At 37.7% G+C, this 16,575-nt stretch overlaps 1 protein-coding gene across 4 annotated transcripts in view; it reads left to right on the plus strand.

Annotated features, from left to right (window-relative positions):
• Positions 1–448: 448 nt before the first annotated feature.
• GRAMD1C (GRAM domain containing 1C) overlaps positions 449–16,575 on the plus strand; it is an 86,788-nt gene continuing 70,661 nt past the window's right edge. The window contains exons 1-2 of one of the 4 annotated variants that reach the window (XM_074363785.1): positions 449–591; positions 5,540–5,683. In XM_074363785.1, the coding sequence (XP_074219886.1) occupies positions 565–591; positions 5,540–5,683 (171 nt within the window). In that variant the 5' untranslated portion in view covers positions 449–564. The remainder of the gene's footprint in view (positions 592–5,539; positions 5,684–16,575) is intronic. The other 3 variants (XM_074363768.1, XM_074363774.1, XM_074363777.1) reach the window with 3 other exon arrangements.

Consider the following 16,575-nt stretch of genomic DNA (forward strand, 5'->3'; position numbering starts at 1 on the left):
TCTAATATACATTTCATATTATAAGATACATTCCCTAGTTGCCCTAGAATGTCTTTTATAGCTTTTTTCTTTTTTGGAACCAGGATCTGCAACACTCAATAGCCTTTTACCAATAAGTTCAATCCCTCATTTGAAGGAACAAGACCTTGCCATGCAATTCATTTTTCTGCACATTGGAGCAGGGTACATATTATGAGAAGCAGAGCAAAGGCTTTGCGAGGGTGATTTGTGCCTACAAGCCATTTCACGGTAGGTGCAGGAGTTTGAGACTGGGAGGTAGGAAAGGACAGGTTTTCATCCTGATGCCTTGCAAAGACAGGCCTACAGGCTAACAAATTAACATTACATCTTCAGGAGTTAGCCAAAGGCGGGGATCCTCAACGACCGCCAGAGGGCGCAAGGGGCGCCGACAAGGTGGCCCTCGGAGAGCGGGCGGGTGGACTGGACGTTCAGGGCTGGGAGCCTCGAGCGCGCGTCGGGGGTGGGCGCGGGGCGCGCGCCTGGCCGCCCCTTCCCCGCGGCGGGGCGCGCGTGCGCGGTTCCTTGGCGGCGGAGGGATCAGCGATGGAAGGCGCTCTGATCGTTCGCCAGGTAAGCGGCGCCTGGCTGGGACGGGTTTCCAAACGGTGGTTTTGCCCGGCGGCTTTCTTCACGGAGGTTTTTTGAACCCTCTCAGCTTGTGAAAATTACTTCCTCTCTTCCCTTTTCTGGGTGCCCTTTGGGATAATGTGGAAAGTTGTTACCGAGGAAACGGTTTCCTGTGCTTCCTGCGAGCTTTTTCCCCTGGGCCGTGGTGGGAAGTCTCCCCTGTGGGCGCGCAGTGCTGGCTTTTGGTCCCCCAAGAAGTCCTAGTCCAGACGCCTCAGCCCCAGACCCCACTGTCGTGGTTCTGACCCGGTATTACGTTGATCGGTCTCACGCCGTTCCCTTCACTAACAGCTCTTGATAAAAGGGCTCCGAACTCTAGTTTAAATCACTGTGCTGTCAACCACGTTTTTGGTTTCAACTAGTTCTGGTATTTGTTTACTACTTGTAATTTGTTATTTGATAAACTTTTGTTGCAGGACTACCTGCGTTTCTGAGCGCTACCCTCATTGCTTTTACATTGGCTGTGAGTGTATGTTTTACTTTTAGAGGATCGCAGTCAGTGCAACAGCTTTTATTGGGGAGCATTTTACAGTTTATAAATCGGTAGAGGCAGAGAACTGCTGGATGAACAAATAAATGAATGCATTATTTCTGTTGATTCTCAAAACATTACCATAAAATAGGCCAGGTAGATATTCATGAACCCAAGCTGTCACTCATTCAACTGTTTTCCTTGGCACTGCGTGTTTGGGATAAGACGGTGAGCTGCACGGACGTGATCCCTGCTCTCAATGAGCTTGCTGTCTGGCCTAGAGAGCGTTGTTGCCCCTATGGAGAAAGCTGATTTAGAGAGATTGAGTGACTGCCGGTGACCACACAGCTAACAAGTTAGAGAGATAGGATTCTGTTGTGGCCACTCTACAAAGCCAGAATGGACCAACCACCCTACATTTGATTTGAAGATAGAAAATGATGATGCCAAACACACACACCATGAAGAGGTTTATTACTTATATATAAAGGCTTTTACTTATATGTGTACACAGTGAAGAGGGAAGAGCAGGGCGGTCTTCTCAAGCAGATCCCAAATGACTTGAAAGGGCAAGGAAGGAGGCTGGCTCCGGGATTTTATTGTGGTTAGGGGTAGGGTCAGGGGTCCTCTATTTGGACAGAAGCTTGCTTGTTTGACTCTCCCACCCACACCCAGGCTCTCTTAACAGTTTGCCCATTTGAGGGACAGAAAGGATGCAGGAGACGTGGGGCTTAAAAGCTGTTAGCAGGTTAACATAAAAAATGGAATGAGACTCTTTATTACAATTCACCCCTGATATCTGATGACTGAAATGTACCATTTTCATTTAGTTGAATTTGAACTTGTTTAAATAAGCCTTTGTGGCTCTTGGATGAAGCCTGCAGCCTGAAACCAGTAAGGAAGATGAAAGTTCCCTTGAATGCTTTGTTCAGGAATCCAACGATGTGTATTTTGAGAAATAAAATGAGTACCTTGGTCACTGTCGGTAATGTCTGGAACTCTTGATGGGGATAAGGAGTGTCTTGATGAGGCCTTTTATTGTGGCTTTAGTATTTGGATAGACACACGTGACCTTGATTTATATTCTGAGTATCTGAAAGAGAATTCCAGAGTTCTTTACTCTACAGGGTGTAACTCTTAGGCAGTGGCCCAAGGGTCTGTAAAAATGTGCAGAGGGAGCCAGTTGTTGGCCAGAGCATTCAATGTTAAGATAAGATAACTGTGGGAAGGTCAGCCAGTTGTGCTGACCTCCGAGTCCTTTCCTTCAACAGGAACATCCTGGTTCAGGGATGACAAGCAGTAGGTGCTCAGTGAGCTCCAGCATGTGCGTGCTGGTGTTGCTGTCTACCGAACAGCAGGTTCGCCCATCAGACTTCAGATGGGAGCTTGAAGTCTTGAAATCCTATTGCTGTTCACTCCGTTGAACCCAGATCAGTCTCCAGGTATTGAAGGGGTTCAGGAGAGAGGTGACCTCTTCTAGCACCATGACATCTGACAAAGGAATGAGGTCAGGGGAGGCCATTCCCACCTGTAGGTGGGATATGCCAGAGGGCCCACATTTGGTTCTGTCCTGCATCAGGAAGTCCTCAGTGGCTGTGCTGACCTTACAAGGTGCAGCTTCCAGGACCCAAGGGATAATGGGCAGCTGGGTATGGAGGGTCACAGGCTCAGAGCTGGTGAGAGCCTCTGCTTCCAGGAGAGTTTAGTGTGCTGTCAGTAATTGCTGCTTAAATGGCATATAGTGTGGAGTGAGGACATAGTTTCTTGCATCAGAAGCCTATGGATAACTTATGGACATCACAGGTGGTCCAGAGACTCCAGGAGTCCTGAAAAGAGGCTGCTAAAGTCTCTACAGTGAAGGATTCTTTGTGTGTATATGCGTGTGTTTTTTATGGGGAGCAGCAGGGAGGAAGTAGCACTGTTGGGAGTGTCTGTTATATTATCATTTTGACAAATTCTAGAATCTTTTTTGGGAGGGGGCCCTATTCAGGGTGGACTGACCTGCAAGTAACAGCATAAGTAGGCATTAAGTAAAATTTATAAATGAATACTATATTGCCTGCAGAATCCAAAAGGACCTAAAAGATGTTGGACTTGTTTTAATGTTGTGGGTGCAGACACGGTCAGTAGATGTTTCTTGACATTGTCATGGATGGAGTGGACCTTGGGTTACTAAATAGTTTTCAGGAATTTATCCAAGATAGTAGGCCTTACACTATGTGTGGGGCAATGACCCATCCTCTTTTCATGAGTATTTGTATGCCCTGAATGGGTGTGTCAAAAGAATGTCCTCAGAGGAGGATATAATCAATGTAACATCACACCCGTTCTCCTGGAGAGATTTGGATACAGTTACCTGTAAGGTTGTATGTGGTGGCAAGGCTTTTTAAGGTACCCTGTGGGTAGCCAGGTAAAAGTATATTGTGTTCCTCTGGAGTGAAGGCAAACTGTGACTGAGAGGTCATTGAAAGAGGCATTGAACAGAGCATATCCATCACATTTATAACATCAAAATATCTACCAGTTTCTGATTGGATGGTGTCAGTAACTTCAGTAGTATTAGGTATAGGGGCCTTCATGGACCACAGCATCAGGGATACAGTAATCACCTGTGAGGCACCATTAATTTCCCACCTTTACCAGGTCACATTGGGCTATTAAATGGAGAAGCAGTAGGGATAATCACTCTTTCACTAATTAGGTCTTATATAATAAACCTCAATCTTTGAAGTCCCTGTTTTATTTTACGTTGAGCTATAATAACTATTTTAACTAGGGGTTGGGAAGTCATCCATGGGTTCCCACTTTTTAAAAAGCCTTTTTGTAAGCCCCAAAGACTTGAGTTAAATTTATTACCATTGAGTCAGAGCATCCTTTGGCACTGTGGGATATTCTAGGGTGAACTATACTACAACCAGGGAGAATTTAGGCAAGGTGGCAGTTCTGGTAGTTAAGGTGAGACATACCTATTTGTTGTCTATTTTATGTTGAGTAATTCCCCTAAGATTACAGACGGTATCTTGTTTAAATTTAGTGATCTCCATGTATAACTATAGTTTGAGCTCAGTATTGATAAAAGGCGTAAAGATCTTCCAGTTGATGCATTTTAGCAGGTGTTGAAGTTCATTCAAAACCTATGCTGTAGAGGTGCAAAAGCCAGCCTTTATCTTTTGTTATATAAATTATTTTAATACATTTTGGATTTCCAGCTGGGTCAAGTTATGGACTTCTGTTTCAATTTTTTTTTTTTTTTGATTGGTTGGTTTATGTCTCCTCCCTGTATCCAGCTATGTTTGTTTCTTTTTCTCTCTCTTTTTGGTAGTTAGTCAATGTACTTTGGGAGGAGGGGGTCTTCTCTATCCTCAATTTCTTCCTCCAGAGAGCCTCAAATCAGGATCACCAGGGTTGGGGGCTTCCCTCATAGCAGTGGTTACTTCATAGAGATCAGGAAACTCAACCTTAAGTTGAGTTTGAATTAGTTCTTCGCTGTACTGTGCGAGTGCCACGGTGCTTTCCCTGTAACCTTGAGGGTCAACATTTTTGTTACAACAGAGGCATAGGTGGCAGTGTCAGTTTTTGAGTCCTTTTCTCTCCCTTTTTTACTCCATAGTGACGGCTCTTTCATGAGTGACCACCCCATGGGCCCCTGTCTCGCACAGTGTATAATCTTGCCCCTGAGTACTCTGTAGGTTGAGGCCAGGGCCTGGTTGAGACATCTGATTCTGATATTTTATTTCTTCATTGTTTGTATAAAGCAAAGGTAATTACCCAATTTCCCTACCAGTGGATAGTCAGGTTGTTTCCACTTTCTTAGTATTAAAAACATTGTTGACCTCATGTCCACATTAAATCTCTGGGGCGTAGTACATCTATACCCATCTTGGACCCTACCAGGCATTGCAAATTATCCTCCAAAGAGATGGAACCAATTATTACTCCTGTTACATTGTATTTTTTACTGTTTAATTGTTCCTCTAGCTGACTGTGAACTTCTGGAGGTTAAGGACTTTATTTTACTCATTTTTGTTTGTTTGTTTATTATTTTGGGGGAGTGGGGTGGGGAGGTAATTAGGTTTACTTATTTATTTTTAGAGGGGGTACTGGGGATTGAACCCAGGACTATCTGTATGCTAAGCATGCGCTCTACCACTTGAGCTATATCCTCTCCCTTTATTTTATTCATTTTTGAATTCTAGTGCCAACTAAAAACTACCTAATAAAATAGTAGTAGTTGGAAAATATTTGTTGTATGTGTAACTCTATGAACTATAGAAGGGAAAACATATTGATTGCTGTTTTCTAAAAGCTTAAATATTGTCCTTTTAATGTTTACTTGTGTATTTTGAATATTAACTCTTTTCTTTTTTAAAATGGGCATTTCTCAGTAAGTAATTTAAATTGTTTGATACTTGTTTCCAGGTAATAAATGAAGGAGATTCAAGCTTTGCTGCTGAATTCCAGGAAGAGTTAGAGCAAAATCCTAGTCCAGTTGTGGATGAGAATAATATAGCTAAAAAACAGGGGCTAAATTTATATAACTGGAGTGGTGACTGGAGCTTTTGGGTAATATATATTTTTCTCTTATATCTTCATTTTAATCATAAATGCAAGTTTTCTTTCAGTCTACAGCAATTCTTATACTATTTATAATATTTTCTTATTAGCTTCTAGATTTTAGATATTTAAATTTTAATCCAGAGTCCCACAGACATTTCTGGTTCTGCTCTCCTTTGGCCACTAGGGTGCACTGTTGTCTGGCTTGATGGAGTAGAATTGTCTGCTTCAGTTTCCCTGGGAGAAAACTACACCACAGAATTGGACTCCACTCACATGGTGTTCATTATATCGGCAAGAGACTAATGTTGTACAGAAACTGTATTTCTCAATGTTAGTGAGAAGCCAGCTATTTTACATGATTTTGGTTAAAGAATTGCTTCCTGTACCTAAAAGAAAGTTTGACGATGTTTGACCTGCAGTGTACAGTGATTATAAGGTAGGTTTCAAAGCTAGGAGTTTCATGTTCTGTTTGCACTGTGCTCACCTGGTTGCGTATCCTGGATGTGCTTCAGGTTTCCCCGCTGTGAAATGAGATAGCTGCTTGTTGACTAGGTGCAGAGAGTCTTTTGGTAAGAACATTTCTGTTACCATATGAATGCCAGCAGTTACTGCATTGAAGGGCTCATTCTAAATCTAATAATTCCTGTGAGACTTATGAACCATTTGGTAGAATCTGGTGTAATGCAACTGTAAGTGAAATTTATATAAGATTATAAGGAATATATAGTTCTAATATTAATTCATTAGAAAGCTCATCTCTAGAGGATCAGATATACTTGGTAGCAGAATTTCTTCTAATTTTAAAGTAGACTAAAAAATAATAATAGGTTGTAAGGATCAGGACAAGCACCATCGTTCTGTTCATAATTAGCAGCTCACTTATTGAATGCTATTGAATCTTAATATAAATAATAGATTCTTACTTCCCTTTAAACCACTTACCTCATGAGTTTTTTTTTTTTTGAGCCATATCCTAAGGAAAATATTTAATTGCTAAGAAATATACTAAAATAACTACACATCCTAAAAATCATGCCATCTATATTGATTCAATTATTTTGGTTGCATTTTGAGAAAGCTTATGACTGTTGGAGTGTTCTCGTCCTTCTGCACTGTGATTTTTATAGCTTCCGTTATAGTGTGGAAAATCTTTATAGCTCCAAGGGCTATCTACAGGGCTAAACAGTTACTGTGGCAGACTTAAAACAACAAAAAGGGTAAAGCAAGAAAAGGAGAAAGCAAAGGAATGAGGGGATTTAGAAATACAAGGAGAGGAGGGGAAGGTGTAGCTCCAGAGGTAAGAGTGCATACTTAGCATGCACAAGGTCCTGGGTTCAATCCCCAGTCCTCCTATAACAGTAAATAAATAAATAAGCCCAATTACTTACCCACCAAAGGGAAAAAAAATAAGAGAGAGGAAAACAGAGGTCCATGTTCTAAAGCTCTGCTACTCAAAGTAGAGTACATGGCCCCAGAGCCAGGCATCACCTGATTAGAAATGCAGAATGCCAGGCCCAGCCTCAAACCTACTGAGTCAGAATCTTCATTTTCACACGATCTCCAGGTGATTCGTATGCACATTCAAGTTTGAGAAGCGCTGATTTAGAGTGTTGAATGTCCACTTTGGCTCAGTTTAAGTTTCTATGCTAATTGCAAACCCTTTATTTTGAGGACTTTTTATATGAATTCAGATGGACTAGACTGAGACAAATACAACATCTCAGAAGTTTTACTGACCTTTCCAAAGGTCACTTATCCAGAAACCAGAATTATCAGAACTTAGACGCAAACAACAAAATGGAGCCTGAATAGCTAAATCAGAGGTCATGCTGATGGCTCTCATAAGAGGAGAATCCCTCAAGCCTTCGTTTGGAATTTCTTTAATGTATTTTTGATATTTTTTTTTAATAAGCCTAAATAAGTAGGTTCCCATTGTGTAGTTGAATAAATTATTGGAAACAGGAATTATTTGGTGATAACACATGGACAAGAGCAAGAAATGACAGCAGAAACTCAAAAAGTGTAGGAACCTGGGCCTCTTACTGTGGAGGCCAATGGCCCATGCTGATCGTTGGCTCTAATGTAACTGGTAAAAACGATGGCTAAGAAATCTGGAAAATAAATAATGCATTTTTTTCCCCTCTGCCATTTTAAATCCACACGTTTCTACTACTTGTTCCACCATGTTGCCATTTTCATGTTCTCGTGGCAATAACACAGGAGCTGAATCAGTACAGTGAGATGGCAGAGTTCACGGAGGGAACCAGAATTAACACAAGGAAGACCAGTAGCCTGACAGGAAAAGATTCATGAGGCACAGGACCTGGTAGTTAAGCAAGGAATTAGTGTCTGAGCCATTTTACTGCAACATCGAAGGAAATCTGTGCCTTTTCACTTTAGGGAAGTTTCTACCAAAAAAGACTGGTAACTTTGTAAAGTTTGGTATTTAAAGAGTTAAGCCCCAAGAACCTGAAAAATTCACTCATGTGGAATACCTCATGTATTCTGGCCAGGCTAACTGCATTGATCTAAATGTAGTGAATTTAGAGGGCAGCGTGATATCATTGAACAAATTAGAGTTTGGGAACAAAACATCTGGGATAGAGTGCGTGCATCTGTTTAACCTGTTTCCTTCTGGTGCCTCACTTGTAAAGTTAGAGACTGGGCCACAGTATTGCAGCAACGGTGTGTCTTGAATCAATAGGAGAGAAAGAGGGGTTTATGGCCAGCAAGTGATCGTAATTTACAGCCCTGAAAGCTGTGTGTCGGTCATAAAAAACTCTGGGCATACTCAGTGAGAGTATATCACACGGGGAACACTTCCCCTTAACGTTGTCCCAGTGGTTGAAAAGGTTGAAAGGTCCTGGATAAGATTATATACTATTTGTAATATTAGAAAATTATTTTGATGCTTCCCACAGATACAAAAAAAATTGTGAAAAAGTAACAAAAAGATACAAGAAAGTGAACCAAAGTTTACTGAAGTTTTTTTCCCCTCCTGAGGTTGATTTCTTTTACACCCTATCCATTTAACTTTATGCTACTTATTAGATTGGCAAGTGTCTTTCTGACAGTGGGACTTTAATTTAAATGAGTATGATTAAATCGCCATAGCATTTGATAATGAGATCAACAGCTGCAGATTTTCACTTTCAATCTTGTAATATAAACATAGGAATCTTGTTTCATTTGTTTTTTAATTTTAAAATGAAAATATTTAATCATAGTATGTGGGAAATGAGTTTTGTCGTTGACTTAATTTTTTTAATTTTAAAAATATATTTTATTTTATATTTATTTATTTTTATTATTCTTATTTTTTAGTAAAGTATAGTCGATTTTACAATGTTAGTTTCAGGTATACAGCAAAGCGATTCGGTTATGCGTATACATACATATGTATTTATTATTTTATATATATGTATTTTTAGTTTCTTTTCCATTATGGCTTATTACAAGAAACTAATATAGTTCCCTGGGCTATACAGTAGGTTCTTGGTGCTTATCCACTTCACAGATAGTAATATCGTTAACTTTTTTTTTTTTTGAGTATAGTCAGTTTACAATGTTGTGTCAATTTCTGGTGTACAGCATAATGTTTCAGTCACACATATACATACATATATTCCTTTTCATTATAGGTTACTACAAGGTATTGAATATGGTTCCCTGTGCTATACAGAAGAAGCTTGTTTATCTATCTTATATATAGTAGTTAGCATCTGCAAATCTCGAACTCCCGATTTATCCTTTTCTATCCCCTTTATCCCCTGGTAACCAAAGTTTATTTTCTATGTCTGTGAGTCTTTCTGCTTTGTAAATAAGTTCATTTGTGTTTTTTGTTTAGATTCCACTTGTAAGTGACATCGTATGGTATTTTTCTTTCTCTTTCTGGCTTACTTCACTTAGAATGGTGATCTCCAGGTCCATCCATGTTGCTGCAAATGGCATTATTTTATTCTTTTGTATGGCTGAGTAGTATCCCATTATATAAATATACCACATCTTCTTTATCCAGTCTTCTGTTGATGGACATTTAGGTTGTTTCCATGTCTTGGCTGTTGTAAATAGTGCTGCTATGAACATTGGGTGCATGTATCTTTTTGAATTAGAATTCCCTCTGGATATAAGCCCAGGAGTGGGATTGCTGGATCATCCAGGGTAAATCTGTTTTTAGTTTTTTGAGGAAATCTCTATGCTGTTTATTATGATGGCTGCACCAAACTACATTCCCACCAACAGGAGGGAGGGTTCCCTTTTCTCCACACCCTCTCCAGCATTTATTGTTCGTGGACTTTTTAATGATGGCCATTCTGACTGGTGTGAGGTGATACCTCATTGTAGTTTTGATTTGCATTTCTCTGATAATTAGCAATACTGAGCATTTTTTCATGTGCCTATTGGCCATTTGTATGTCGTCATTGGAGAACTGCTTGTTTGGGTCTTCTGCCCATTTTTGGATTGGGTTGTTTGTTTGTTATTAAGTTGTATAAGCTGTTTATATATTCTGGAAATTAAGCCCTTGGGAGTCACATCATTTACAAATATTTTCTCCCATTCTGTAGGTTGTCTTTTTGCTTTGCTTATGGTTTCCTTTGCTGTGCAAAAGCTTAAATTAGGTCCATTTGTTTATTTTTGCTTTTAAGTCGTATCATTAACTTTTAAATCTTAATATAACAATAAAAATTATGTGAAATGAAGAAATTAAATTTAAAATAAAGTTAATAGCAGATAAATATTTATGCTTTGCCCTTTAACGGTTAACAAACATACATAGCAAAAGAAAAAAATATCAAAAAACAAAGACTTTTTTTTCTTTCTGTCTAAAATAGTGGTGTATTCCAGGTGGATTAGGTCCCGGAGGAAAAGCATACAGAGATCTGCAGCAGATGCATTGATTTAGCGTAACTTCTCTTAGTGATGTAGAGCTAGCAACTATTGGGAGCAGAAAAACACCTTTGAGATGTTCTCTTATGTATGTTTAGAAGATGACATACTTTCCTGGATTTTTAAATAGTAGTATTAATGCTTTGGGCAAGGTACTTACTATTAAGCAATCTTTGTACTTTGGTATTTTGTAAATATTAAGTTCCCATTTAAAAACATTTGTCACTTGTAAATATTTATTTTTTAGTAGCTGATTTAGTTGATATCTGCATTTTAAAAGTGGAGGGATTTATAAAATTTTCTGAATTATGTGATTAAAATTATAATTAAATTTGTTTAGAGGTTCTTGATGTGTTTTTCTTCAAATAATTGTGTATTTGGAAATCTTGGCAAATACACATAGAATAAAGAAGATATGAAATATCAGATCCCTCAGATCTTTGATTTAGGACAGGAAATAGGAAAAAAAGAAAGATGAAGTAGGAGAATTTTAAAAGAGGTTAGAATTCAAATTTGTCTTTTTTTTGGTTCTAAAATATTTTAAGAACAACATAACTCTAGATTTTCAAATATTATGCACATACACAGAAATAATAACTAGTATACCTATGTTTTAATAAAAATATTAAATTTGAATTTTTCTAGATCATAATTTAGTTTTTCTAATTGTACAAAAACCAGAAGTCTTGATTGTGTGCTTTGTCATTGACTTATGATCATAGTCATGTTATTCATAGGTAAGCATTTCTGCTTATAAGTGGGGCATAAAACTTGCCACAAACTTGATTTATAGGTATATCATGATGATTAACTAATGTTGCACTATAAAATTTTTAAAAAGCCCAAAAGGGTTAATTAGTATGTTTGTAACATACTTCGGCAACTTTGGAGAAGAAGCTTCCTGTAATATGTGATCTTCCACAACATATCTTGGATTTATTCAAGCTAAAAATGATATTTTGGGTTTTCACTTTGGAAACTGATAAAAAGAGTAAACTCATTTTCCAATTTCTGTTGAATTAAAAAAGATATTTTACCCAATTAAAAAATTCAATTATAGACAGATATTGTTTGAAAAATAGATATCTTTTAACACTTTTAGATTTAATTGTAAGGTGACAGGAACTAACATTTCTGGAAATATGGAGAGAGAACTATTTAACTTTAAAACTCTTCTGCTACGAAGTACCTGGAAATGCTGGATGAAATGTTACAAACATCTTTAAAAAATGCTTTTCTAGGCTCACAAGATAGCAAGTGAAATACCTAGGGCCAAAAGGAGAAGAGGGAACTGATTATGGGAGTTGAAAGCACGTGAGCTGATGCTGAGGCAGCCCTGAGAAGGTTATTCGTCTCAGTACAGGTTTAATGGCCACACTGGGATCAGAGGTGATGCTTTGGATTTGTAGGAATTGGAACTGAGAACTCTTTATAAAGCCACGAGTCTTGAAGAGTTTTGCCCTCTGTGAAAGGGGGACTAGGAAAAAAATCCACCTACATCTGCAAATTAAAGACAAGGAAGCTTGTCTATCTAAACTAGGCTTGGGGTGCCTAACTTAGGAGGGGAGTCTTCCAAAGAGTACATAACTGTGGTCCATCTCTCATGAAGTTTTGGGACTTGGATTTAATACTTCATTAGTAAGCAGGGGGAAACCCTGCAAAACTTCATGTAAAACTACCAGAGTGATCTTGTATTACCCTAGTCACACTTTGCTCAATCATTAGGCTAAATAATTTTAATTGCACTATTTCTCTGGTCAATATGTTAATGAGTAGTATAATGCCTAATGGTAGGCAGTACAAAGAAGGGTATGGGGTATTGACATCTGAATCAGCCTTAATAGTCCTTCAAACATTGTCACCTCTCACATAGGATTAACACTTTATTTAAACCCTACCAACCTTTCCATCTTTTACTTTTTTTTTCACTTGTAGTTTGAGATAATTTTAGATTCACATGTAGTTGTAAGAAATCATAGAGATACTCTGTATCCTTTAAACAGTTTTGCCTAATGGTGACATCCTGAAAAACTGTACTAGAGTATCACAGCTAGCATATCGACATTGATAAGGTCAAGATATGGAACATTTCCATCGCAGCAAGAATCCTTTTTATAGACACAACCCTTTTATAGACACTGCCACTCTCTTTCTGCTCCCTGCCCCTACTTAACCCTTGGCAACCACAAATCTGTTTTCCATTTCTATAATTATGTCATCTCAAGAGTATTATATAAATGGAATCATACAGTTATGTAATATTTTATATTGGTTACTTTCACTCATCATAATTCCCTGGAGATCCATCCATTTTGCTTTATGTACCAACAGTTCATTCCTTTTTAATGCTGAGTAGTATTCCATGGTATGGATGTATCACAGTTTAACCATTCATCCACTGAAGAACATCTGGGCTGTTTCCAGTTTTTGACTGTGATGACTAAAGCTGCTATAAACATCTGTGTACAGGTTTTTGTGTGAACATACGTTTTCCTCTGGGATAAATGCCCAGGAGTGCAATTGCTGGGTCATCTGATAGTTATGTGTTTAGTTTTTAAGAAACTACCAAACTTGCCCAGAGTTGCTGTACCATTTTACATTCCCACTAGCAAAGTGTGAGTGATCTAATTTCTCTGCGTTCTTGACTTCTTGCTGAGTGTTTTTTATCGTGAAAAGGGTCCTTCCATATAAATTTAAATTTTAGAATCCAGCCATATTACATTTTATTGTGCTTCGCTTTATTGCACATCACAGACATTGCATCTTTTTTTTTTTTTACACATTGAAGGTTTGTAGCAACACTGTTGAGCAAGTCTATTGGTACCATTTTTCCAACATTTGCTCACTTTATGTCTCTGTGTCATGTTTTGGTAATTCTTACAACATTTCAAACCTTTTCATTGTTATATTTGTTATGGTGATCTGTGATTAGTGATCTTTGATGTTACTGTTGTAATTGATTTGGGAGCGCTGTGAACCACGCCCATGTAAGAAAGCTATCTTGATCAGTAAGTGTTTTGTGTGTTCTGACTGCTCCACTGAGCTGCCGTTCCCCCATCTCTCTCCCTCTCCTTGGGCCTCCCTATTCCCTTAGACACACTATTGAGATTAGGTCAGTTAATAACCCTGACATGGCCTCTAAGTGTTCAAGTGAAAGGAAGAGACATCTTTCACTTTAAATCAAAAACTAGAAATGATTAAGCTTAGTGAAGACGGCATGTGGAAAGCTGAGAGGGGCTGAAAGCTAAGATTTTTGCATCATTTAGCCAAGTTGTGAATGTGAAGGAAAATTTTTTGAAGGAAATTAAAAGTGCTACTTCAGGGAACACACGAATGATAAGAAAATGAAATAGCCTTATTGCTGATATGGAGGAAATTTCAGTGGTCTGGATAGAAGATCAGACCAACCACAATATTCCCTTAAGCCAGAGCAAGGCCCTAACTCTCTTCAACTCAGTGAAGGCTGAGAGAGGGGAGGAAGCTGCAGAAGGAAAGTTTGAAACTAACAGAGGTTGTTTCATGAGGTTTAAGAAAGGAAGCCATCTCTGTGACATCAAAATCCAAAGTGAAGCTGCAGTAAAGTTATCTAAAATATCTAGCTAAGATAATTAATGAAGATGGCTACAGTAAACAACAGACTTTCAGTGTAGACAAAGTAGCCTAACATTGGTTTATGGTCCAATACACTTGATATTACCAGTCTTTAAAGTTTTGCTAAACTTAACGCATTTGAAAATAATACCTTAGAGAACCTACAAGAACAAGACAGCTTCCTAGAAAAACACTAACCTCTGAAAGACTCAAGAAGAAATAGAAAATCTGAATAGACCTGTAACAAGCAAAGAGATTGAATTACTAAAGAAACCAAACCAAAATAAGAACACTTCACAGAGAAAAGCTTAGTGCCAGATGGTTTCACAGGCATATTCTACCACATGTGTAGAAGAACTAACACAGATCCTTCAACAGCTCTTCCATTTAAAAAAAAAAAAAAAAAAAAAAGGAGGAATACTTCCTAAGTCATTCACTGAGGCTAGTATTACCCTGATTCTAAAACCAAAATTAATTGGTTTTATACGCTGCATTGAACAACCTGAAAGTGAAATTTTGGGAAGAATTCCATTTATAATAGCATCAAAAGAATAAAATACTTAGGAATAAATATAACAAAAGAATTAAAGACATGGACACTGAAACTACAAAGCCTCATGAAAGAAATTTTAAATTACATAAAGAAATGTGAAAAGATATCCTGTGTTCATGGATTGGAAGATTTAATATTAAGATTGCAATACTTCTCAAACTGATCGACACATTCAGTGCCATCCCTATCAATATCCCAACTTTTTTTGAAATTTACAAGCTGACTATGAAAATGCAAGGACCAAGAGTATCCAGGAGAATCTTGAAAAAGAACAAAATTGGAAGATGCAAACATCTTGATTTCAAAACTTACTACAAAGCTACTGTAATGAAGACAATGTGGCCCTGATAGTAAGGCTAGCCATCTTATTTTAATAATCTTAGATTAATGGAATGGAATAGAGAGTCTAGAAATAAACTCACATATATGGTCAATTGATCTTTGACAAAAGTGCCAAAATAATTCTCTGAGGGAAATAGTCTTTTTCAACAAATGATGTTGGGACAATTAGATATCTACATGCAAAGGAACAAATTTGGACCCCCTATTTCATACTACATATAAAAATTCAAAATGGATCATAGACCTAAATGTAAGAATTAAAATGATAAAACTTTTAGAAGAAGAAAACATAGTCGTAAACCTTCATGACCTTTGTATTAGGCAATAGTTTCTTAGATATGATATGAAAAGCTCAAGGGGCAAAAGAAAAAAATAAATAAATCGTACTTCATCAAAGTTATAAGCTTTTGTGATTCAAGGAGTCCATTAAGAAAATGAAAAGACAACTCACAGACTGTGAGACTATATTTGCAGATCAAGTATCTGATAAGGGACTTGAATCTATAAAGAAGTCTTACAGCTTAATAATAAAATAAAACTAACCCAATTAAAATGTGCAGAAATTTAATAGACATTTTCCCAAATGTATGCAAATGGTGAATAAGCACAGGAAAGGGTATTCAATATCAATCATCGTTATCTAAATGCAAATCAAAAGTACAGTAGGATACTGTTTCATACCCTCTAGGATGACTGTAGAGAAAAAGACAGACACTAAGTGTTGGCGAATATGTGGAGAAACAGGAATCCTCATACATTGCTTGTGAGAATGTAAAATGGTACAGCCAATTTGGAAAATAGTTTGACAGTTCCTCAAAATGTTAAAAATAGTTACCATATAAGCCAGCAATTCCACTCTTAGATCTATACCAAGAGAACTTGAACATGTCACACAAGAATTTGCACATGAATGTTCATAGTGGCAATATTCATAATAGCCAAAAAGTGGAAACAAAGCTCATGTCCATCAATTGATGAATACATAGATAAAATATGGTATATTCATATAGTAGAATAATATTCATTTATGAACTGAAATGAAGTAATGTTTCATGCTACAATATGGATGTACTTTGAATACATTATGCTAAGTGATGGAAGAGAGACACAAAAACTACATTATTCCATGGCTCCACTTATATGAAATTTCCAGAATAAGCAAATCTACAGAGACAGTGGATCAGTGGTTGCTAGCTGAGTGGAGGGGGGAATGGGGAATGACTGCTAATAGATATGGGGTTTCTTTTGGGGATGATAAAATTTTTTGAGAATTAGATGGTGGTGATGGTTGCACAGCTTGTGTAATTATACCAAAAGCCACTGAATTGTACATTGTGGAAGGGTGAATTTTATGGCATGTGAATTATATTTCCATTTTAAAAAGTGAGTGTCTTGTTGGCATGGCACTCTAAGTGGATATATTCTTTTGAATTGAATGGAGATTGCTTGGGGAGAAATGGGCTCTCGGACGAGATTCATTTACCTCTCTAGTAGTACCATAATTCTTAATTTAGCCCATTCAGTA

The sequence above is a fragment of the Camelus bactrianus genome, chromosome 1 (genome assembly GCF_048773025.1).
Source record: "Camelus bactrianus isolate YW-2024 breed Bactrian camel chromosome 1, ASM4877302v1, whole genome shotgun sequence".
NCBI classification, from domain to species: Eukaryota; Metazoa; Chordata; class Mammalia; order Artiodactyla; family Camelidae; genus Camelus; species Camelus bactrianus.